Raw genomic sequence first — 9,515 nt, 5'->3', positions numbered from 1 at the left:
TTCAACTGGTTAGAATAAGATTTCAACAGGTAGCAGAGAACCATCACATGGGGGCAGATTTGGGGCGCCGCGCCACCCCTCCTTTCCCCTCCCCTCTCCTCGGAACCGCACCTCTCGGTATAGTCGCACGTCGATCATCATAACCCGTGCTTTCAATTCCGTTTTGCAGCGCGGGAGTCCGCGGCGACTGTGGGCTAAAAGGACTGCCAGGAACGGGCCTCCCCCGGGGAAGCGGCAGAAGGACTTGGAGCGCAGGTCCGCGCAGACGCGGGCTGGGGGAACTGCAGCGCCTCGCCGGGCATTGGTGGAGGAAACGGGGTCGCCGGCCCCTCTGCCCTGGCCGGCATGCACAACGCGTCATTTTCGGAGCTGGGGCCAGCCAACACGTCGTGCTTGAGCCCTGCGCTGGGCTGCCCCAACGCATCGAGCCCGCCGCCGCTGCCGCCACTGCCTCAGCCGCTGGCGGTGGCGGTGCCCGTCGTCTACGCGGTTATCTGCGCGGTGGGGCTGGCAGGCAACTCGGCAGTGCTGTACGTGCTGCTGCGGGCGCCCCGCATGAAGACCGTCACCAACCTGTTTATCCTCAACCTGGCCATCGCCGACGAGCTCTTCACGCTCGTGCTGCCCATCAACATCGCTGACTTCCTGCTGCAGCGGTGGCCCTTTGGGGAGCTCATGTGCAAGCTCATCGTGGCCATCGACCAGTACAACACGTTCTCCAGCCTCTACTTCCTCACGGTCATGAGCGCCGACCGCTACCTGGTAGTGCTGGCCACCGCCGAGTCACGCCGGGTGGCTGGCCGCACGTATAGCGCCGCGCGCGCAGTGAGCCTGGCCGTGTGGGGACTCGTGACGCTGGTCGTGATGCCCTTCGCGGTCTTCGCCCGGCTCGACGACGAGCAGGGCCGGCGCCAGTGCGTGCTGGTCTTCCCGCAGCCAGAGGCCTTCTGGTGGCGGGCGAGCCGCCTCTATACGCTTGTGCTCGGCTTCGCCATCCCGGTGTCCACCATCTGCGTTTTCTACAGCATCCTGCTGTGCCGACTGCGCGCCATACGGCTGGACAGCCAAGCCAAGGCTCTGGATCGCGCTAAGAAGCGGGTGACTCTATTGGTGGTGGCTATCCTCGCCGTGTGCCTCCTCTGCTGGACTCCCTACCACCTGAGCACCGTGGTGGCGCTCACTACTGACCTCCCTCAAACGCCTCTTGTCATCGCGCTCTCCTACTTCATCACCAGCTTGAGTTACGCCAACAGCTGCCTCAACCCCTTTCTTTATGCCTTCCTGGACGACAGCTTCCGTAGGAGCCTTCGCCAGCTGCTGGCCTGCCGGGCTGCCGCTTAACCCTCCTCCCCACACCCTTTCGCGCGCCCTGCGCCCCAGTCCTGGCTGCTCCAGCTCCGGCCGGTGCAGAGGGAGCAGGCGCCCGCGGCGCTCGGGAGGCCTTCCTGAGCTGTAGGCTCCTGCCCCCGACCCCGAAAACTTGCTAAAGATCCAGATTCTGGGGCTCCGGCTCAAACATAGGGAATCCGACGCACTAGGGCTGCTCCCTCAGTTTGAATATACCAAACCCTCCAGATAATGCAGGACCACGCTAAGTATGAGAACTGTTGAGAATGAGAACGCAAGCGGAGCTCTCCCTAATGCCAAAGGGCACCGAGTTGACCCCCGAATTTGACAGGGAGGTCGGGAAGGGAGGAAGAGGGCGGCAGTGGTGCTGGGAGCCCTCTGCCCCTTCCCCCCTTCTCCACCCGCCCAGGGCGTTCTCAACTCAGGCCCTAGGTGGAGCACTCGGCGCTATCCCTGGATACAGGGAGGCGGAGGCGGAGGTGGGGATGGGGGCTAGAAGAGTCCCGAGGATGCCGGGGGCGCCCCTAGGCGTCGGCTCCGCGCTCGCCCTGCACCCTTGCTACTTCGGTTTCCGGCAGCGACTGCCTGCGCTTTTGCTCAAAACCCGTGAGCAGCCTGGCCAGGACCTTTAGCACTTCTTCGCTTGCTCTAATAGCTGGGGAAAAGGTCAAGTCTCCTGTGTTCGGCGCCCACCGCTCTGAGTAGCGGGGGTCTCGCGGAGCGTGCGGGTGTATGTGCGTGCGTGTGTGTCTAGAGGAGGCGTGGGATTGGGTAAAGGAGGTTGGAGCTTGGCTGTAACTACCTACAATGGTGATGAGAACTGTGATAATTCCCTCTTCCCGTTTTAGCTCCTTTTATCTCTGCGTTTCCTTTTTTCCCTACTCCTACTCTTTCTCGAAAACGCTCCATGACTCTCAGACTTTGGGGGAACTTGGCTCGCCCTGCTCTGAGCGGCCCCGAGCCGCGAGGCTCCCAGGAGCGCTGTTGTGGCGTCCCCTTGCGGGGCCTGCTGTTCCGCGCCGAGCGCCTGAGAATAGAACTCCGCACCTACCAAAAAGGCAATTTGCACCTCTGGGTTACCTATCTTCTCTGCTTTCCACAATTGAGTCCAGTACTGCTACGTCCCTTTGCCCCAGGCGACCTTTCATACCACTTGGACCAGTTCGTTGCAATTCTTTGTGCGAACGTTATTTTTCAGGACTGAGTTTATAAATACATATGTCCTAATCTCACAAGTTTCTGAGGACAAAATGAGATTAAAAAGTGAAATGTGTATCCGTTCCTTCGATCCCTTTCTCCTCATATTCTTCATCCCTTTTGCTTGAGGGAGAACCAGGAAGCTGAAATGACTGACATCTTCGTATTTTTCTCTATTGGATTCCTTTCCACAGGGAGCTATCAATTACCTATGCTTTATTCCTTAGTGCTAGTCAGGTGAACCTGGTAAATAATCTAGTACTGTAATCACGAGGGAGCCCGGCCAGCACCCTGTCTTTATTTTTATCTTCTCTTATGGAAGACAAAAATGGATTAAGAGAGGACAGAGGCTTAGATTTACCCAACCATTTGCAGTTTACACCTCAGACATGAGGGCAAAGGCTTAACCAAACTATAGCCCTTGATTACAATGTTTCAAAGGGATAGTTTTTCTCTGGGATTAATTCCAAACAAGAATGAAAATTTATAGAAATACTTGTTTCTTATAGTGCAGTGTTAGGTGTGAAAAAGAGTGAGTGTTCCTGCAGGTGTAGCTTGCTTTGTTTGATGGGCATGACTCAATTTCTCAATTATTGAGCTACAAAATACCTTGTAAAAGTATATGGAAGGGAAAAAAATCTCTTTTGGGTGGGAGACAGTAAGCTCCCTTTCTAATTTTAGTGAATGACAATTTATTCCTTGGCCCCCAGAGTTATTAGAAACAGTAATTCATAGCTATCAGTTTAAAAAACATAAATTTAGAAACCTACTCCAGTAACCAATAGTAGTAAGTTGTCCAAAATACAGTTTTGTTTGTTCTTTTATGTCTCCATTGCATTTTGAATGATGTACCTTTGGGCAATCCTTTGCTGGTGGGCTTCAGATCTCTTGGAATTTATTGCAGTATCTTTCAAATTTCTTGGAAATATTTTATTGATTTTCTTTATTATTCACAAAATTCTTTTATGAATCCTCAGTACTTTTTTTTTTAATTCAAATTTTAAGTTTAGAGTAACTTCTACATCTAACATGATGGACAAAGAGTCAAGTGGATATTTGGCCACAAACACATCCAGTTGCAGTCATGTGGATTTGAAACCTCACCTGTTTTCATCAACCCAGGAGCTGTAGTTTGACATTCTTTGGACACAGAGTGGGAGAGAGCTGAGTAATTCATCTGTCTCCTGTGTCATCCCAACCACAGATTCACCTGGGGCTGTCTCAGAATCTTGGAGAGGACTATTGGAAAAGATGGACTGACATCACTGTGTTGGCCACAGCAAGTTATGGGTAGGGGTCCTAGTACAGTATGTGGGGGATTAGATAGAACTCAGTTCAGTTTCACCTTGGCTTTCTAAGTCATTGGATAAATCGTTGTGTCATTATTTCTAGTTTGTTGCCTTCATATTAGCATATAGAAAACCCAAACTGTATGTCTCAGACTTGCTTTTTATGTCTTAGGTACTAAGTAGAATAAATACACAAACAGCCATGTACAAATAGATTTTACTTATATCATTCTATTGAAAAGGTCTTAACTCTGTGTTGAATTCTTGCAGTCTTCATGTAAACTGTTGTTTGATTATACAATTTCTGATGTTTAAAATTGTCTATTTGGTTTTAGTTAGTTTAGTAAACTTATGTAATGTGTGTGTTTAAGCTTTTGCTTGAAAAATACAAAAATGCTATTAGTCCACACTGAGAGAAGCTCAGTTTAAAATAAAAAATGAAACATTCTGAAAAAATAGTTGAAGTATTCTGTGTGATAAGTGAATATTCTATTGCTTGAGAATATGGAATCCATAATTTAGTCACCTTAATGCCTTTGAAGAAAAGTTATCTAATGGGTAAGTAGTGAATAAATAGAAGTATTTGACAGGGCAAGATTAAGAATGAACACCTCCCCTTTATTTTAGTTGATTGTGAAAATGACGTCTAACTGCTGATTAGCACAAAAGCTCTGTGACATATGCCGGGCAAAAAAAGCATGATAAGCTTTTTTCAAATAATCACAAACCTTGTTTATTTAATATTTGAACAACTGATATAGAGAATGAGATGGGAGAGAAATTGCTTATGTTATTGGCACACATTTTTCTATTTTAGTTAACAGTGAGCACAGACATGGCTCTCATGTGTGTAAGGTGAAGGGGCTAACCAGAAAATCCCTCGAATTTAGAGAAAGCTTTCCTGGGTGCGTCAGTTAGTTGACTTTTTGGCTTTGGCTCAGGTCATGATCCTGGAGTCCTGGGATCGAGCCCCTCATGGGGTTTCCAGGTAGGAAGAAAGCCTGCTTCTCCCTCTCCCTCTGCTTGCTGCTTCCCCTGCTTGTTCTCTCTCCCTTCCTCTGTCAAATAAATAAATAAATAAATAACAAATAAATATCTAAAGAGAGAGAGAGAGAGAGAGAAGGAGAGAAACCTCCCGTCCCTCAGCAACATGCCTGAAAAACAACAAACAATATCCCACCACCACGGATGGCACTTATCTATGCTTATCCAGATTAAGGAAGGAATCAGAGAATGCTTCACATAGTGGTCCTTTACTAGGATAACTTTGGGTCTGACATTTTAGTTCCATTTTATATAGATGAAAAGTGAGATACAAGGAGCTGGGTCCATTTGGCCAGGCACAAAGACTAATCAAGACCAATCAGAGCCATCTGTTTCCTTTTCTAGGAATTGTCTCATCCTATTCCAACAGAGATGAAATTGATTGCCATGTGTAATTCAGAATTATTAGACCATGGAACACACTGAGGTCTTTGAAATATTTAATGGCTTAAACAAGATATACCTACTATTTCATCATGTCATACAAAGGGAGGATAAGGGATAAGATTAACTAATAGAACTTCAATCCTAATTCAGAATCTTGAAGGTGCATGGTGTGCATGATGTTGTTAAAGGTTATATAAGAATAAAAATTTCTGGACCAGGACTGGCTGCATTCTCCCTTCAACTGATGGTAATGTGCATGCTTTATACATATGGAGTTGTGCTCTAGGATGCACCATTTATGAAAGATAGAATGTTAATGGGACTTCTGTTTATATAGAATAGAGTTTTGCAATGGATGACACTGTCCTTCAGTTTAGGGCGAGGTACATTTATTTATTTATATCACATAAGGTTACACGAAGATATATCACATCAATTTAAAAAAATGGGGGAAGGGAACAAAAGTTAAAATGACATCTTTGAGAAACTGTTAAGATGGATGAACTGTGTGCTTCCCACAATCCAGAACAGGATTTCTCTTTTGACAAATACCTACTGGCAGCAAGAGGAGTTTGCATTCCCAGCAAATGCCTCAAATGCCATCTTTGACTAGATGTCCCATTACGCCATGGCCTGGGGAGTCAGCTCAGCATCTTTTTGTGCACAAAGCATCTTTTTTTTATTTTTCTCTAAGAAAGATGAGGTGATCAGCGGAGGTGTCCCAGTTGTGTTTTTTTTTTTTTTTTAATTCAAATATGATTAACATACAGTGTTATATTAGTTTCAGGTGTACAATATAATGATTCAACAATTCTATACATTACTCAATTCTCATCATCCTAAGTGTACTCTTTAATCCCCTTTACCTATTTCCCCCATCCCCCTACGCAGTCCCCTCTGGCAACTAACAGTTCTCTGTATTTAAGAGTCTGGTTTTTTTGTTTGCTTCTTTTTTCTTTGTTTCCTTTGTTTCCCAATTTCTACATATGAGTGAAATCATATGGTATTTGTCTTTCTCTGACTGACTTATTTCACTTAACATTATACCCTCATGTTTTTGCAAATGGCAAGAGTCCATTCTTTCTTTTGGCTCTGAAATATTCTATCATATGTATAGCACTTCTTCCTTATCCATTCATCTATGGATGGACACTTGGGTTGTTTTCATATCTTGGCTATTGTAAATAATGCTTCAATAAACATATGGGTACATGTATCTTTATAGTAAAACTTGAAATCAGGAAGGGTCATGCCTCCCATTTTGTTTTTTCTCAGGATTGTTTTGGCTATTTGGGGTCTTTTGTGGTTCCATTTAAGTTATAAGATTTTTTTTCTACAGTAAAAATGGCATTGGATTTTGATAGGGATTGCATTGGATCTACAGATGTCATTTGGGTACCATTGGCATTTTAAACAATATTAATTTTTCCAATCCATGAATATGGGATACCTTTCCATTTATTTGTACCTTTGATTTCTTTCATCAATGTCTTGTAGTTTTGGGAGTAGAGTTCTTTCACTTCTTTGGTTAAACTTATTCCTAAGTATTATATTGTTTCTGATTCTATTGTAAATGGGATCATCATTTCTTTATTTCATTTTCAGATAATTCAGTGTTAGTATATAGAAATCCTATGGATTTTTGTCTGTTACCTTTCTATCCTGCCACTTTACTGCATTTGTTGATTATATCTATCTTTTTTTGTGAACTCTTTAGGATTTTTTACATATAAAATCATGCATATACAACAAATAGGACAATTTGACTTCTTTCTTTTGAATTCTGATTCCTTTTAATTCTTTTCTTTCCTGATGTTTCTGGCAAAGACTTCCAGCTCTATGTCTGATCTTAGAGGAAAAGTTTTCAAACATACACCATTCAGTATGATGTTAGCTGTGGGCTTATCATATGTGGCCTTCATTTTTTTTAAATTTTATTTTATTTTCCTTTCGGTGTTCCAAAATTCATTGTTTATGCACCAAACCCAACGCTCCATGCAATACATGCCCTCCTTAATATCCATCACCAGGTTCATCCACCCCCTCATCCCCCTCCTCTCCAAAACCCTCAGATTTTTTCTCAGAGTCCACAGTCTCTCATGGTTCATCTCCCCTTCCAATTTCCCTCAAGTCAATTCTCCTTTCCATCTCCCAGTGTCCTCCTTGTTATTTCTTATGCTCCACAAGTAAGTGAAACCATATGATAATTGACTCTCTCTGCTTGACTTATTTCACTCAGCATAATCTCTTCTAGTTCCATCCATGTTGATACAAAAGTTGGGTATTCATCCTTTCTGTTGGAGGCATCATACTCCATTGTATAGATGGGCCATATCTTCTTTATCCATTGGTCGTCTATTGAAGGGCATCTTGGTTCTTTCCACAGTTTGGTGACTATGGTCATTGCTGCTATGAACATTGGGGTACAGATGGCCCTTCTTTTCACTACATCTGTATCTTTGGGGTAAATACCCAGTAGTGAAATTGCAGGGTCATAGGGTAGTTCTATGTTTAATTTCTTTTTTTTCTCTTTTTAAAATTATTTTTATTAACATATAATGTATTATTAGCCCCAGGGGTACAGTTCTGTGAATCGTCAGGCTTACACACTTCACAGCACTCACCGTAGCACATACCCTTCCCAGTGTACATAACCCAACCACCCTCTCCAACACCCCTAGCAACCCTCAGTCTGTTTTGTAAGATTATGAGTCTCTTATGCTTTGTTTCTCTCCTGATCCCATCTTGTTTCATTTTTTCCTTCCCTACCCCCAAACCCCCCACTCTGCCTCTCAAATTTCTCATATCAGGGAGATCATATGATAATTGTCTTTCTCTGATTCACTTATTTCATTCAGCATAATATCCTCTAGTTCCATCCACATCATTGCAAATGGCAAGATTTCATTTGTTTTGAAGGCTGCATAGTATTCCATTGTGTATATATACCATTTCTTCTTTATCCATTCACTGTTGATGGACATCTAGGTTCTTTCCATAGTTTGGCTATTGTGGACATTACTGCTATAAACATTCGGGTGCACATGCCCCTTTGGATCACTACATATGTATCTCTAGGGTAAATACCCACTAGAGCAAATCCTGGGCCGTAGGGTAGCTCTATTTTAAACTTTTTGAGGAATCTCCATACCATTTTCCAGAGTGGCTGCACCGGTTTGTATTACCACCAACAGTGTAGGAGGGTTCCCCTTTCTCTTCATCCTCTCCAACATCTGTCATTTCCTGACTTGTTAATTTTAGCCATTCTGACTGATGTGAGGTGCTACCTCATTGTGGTTTTGATTTGTATTTCCCTGATGCCGAGTGATGTGGAGCACTTTTTCATGTGTCTGTTGGCCATCTGGACGTCTTCTTTGCAGAAATGTCTGCTCATGTCCTCTGCCCATTTCTTGATTAGATTATTTGTTCTTTGGGTGTTGAGTTAGATAAGTTATTTATACATTTTGGATACAAGTCCTTTATCTGATATGTCATTTGTGAATATCTTTTCCCATTCTATTGATTGTCTTTTGGTTTTGTTGACTGTTTTCTTTGCTGTGCAAAAGCTTCTGATCTTGATGAAGTCCCAATAGTTCATTTTTGCCCTTGCTTCCCTTGTCTTTGGTGATGTTTCTAGGGAGAAGTTGCTCTTGCTGAGGTTGAAGAGGTTTCTGCCTGTTTTCTCCTCAAGGATTTTGATGGATTCCTGTCTCACATTGAGGTCCTTCATCCATTTTGAGTCTATTTTTGTGTGTGGTGGAAGGAAATGGTCTAGTTTCATTCTTCTGCATGTAGCTGTCCAATTTTCCCAACACCAGTTGTTGAAGAGACTGTCTTTTTCACATTGGACATTAATTCCTGCTTTGTCAAAGATTATTTGGCCATAGAGTTGAGGGTCTATTTCTGGGCTCTCTATTCTGTTCCGTTGGTCTATGTGTCTGTCTTTGTGCCAGTACCATACTGTCTTGCTGGTTACAGCTTTCTAATACAGCTTGAAGTCTGGGATTGTGATGCCACCAACTTTGGCTTTCTTTTAAACATTTCTCTGGCTATTCAGGATCTTTTCTGGTTCCATATAAATTTTAGGATGATTTGTTCCATTTCTTTGAAAAAGGTTGATGGGATTTTGATAGGGATTGCATTAAATGTGTAGATTGCTCTAGGTAGCATAGACCTTTTCACAACATTTGTTCATCCAATCCATGAGCATGGAACATTTTTCAATTTCTTTGTGTCTTCAATTTCCTTCAT

General features: G+C 43.7%; 1 protein-coding gene across 1 annotated transcript; it reads left to right on the top strand.

The window, feature by feature from the left end:
- Nucleotides 1-345: 345 nt before the first annotated feature.
- LOC111155476 (neuropeptides B and W receptor 1) lies at nt 346-1,341 on the top strand. Its single transcript, XM_022515645.1, has one exon. The coding sequence runs from the start codon at nt 346-348 to the stop codon at nt 1,339-1,341; it is 996 nt and encodes a 331-aa protein (XP_022371353.1).
- Nucleotides 1,342-9,515: the final 8,174 nt, after the last annotated feature.

The sequence above is a fragment of the Enhydra lutris genome, unplaced genomic scaffold, assembly GCF_002288905.1.
Source record: "Enhydra lutris kenyoni isolate GAN:26980312 unplaced genomic scaffold, ASM228890v2 scaffoldscaffold41, whole genome shotgun sequence".
In the NCBI taxonomy this organism is placed as follows: Eukaryota; Metazoa; Chordata; class Mammalia; order Carnivora; family Mustelidae; genus Enhydra; species Enhydra lutris.
The sequence above is the reverse complement of the archived record's forward strand: the minus strand, read 5'-3'. Positions and strand labels throughout refer to the sequence as shown.

Excerpts from the sequence above, each read along its gene's own strand:
- LOC111155476 (XM_022515645.1), top strand. The coding sequence starts at position 346 with ATGCACAACGCGTCATTTTCGGAGCTGGGGCCAGCCAACACGTCGTGC.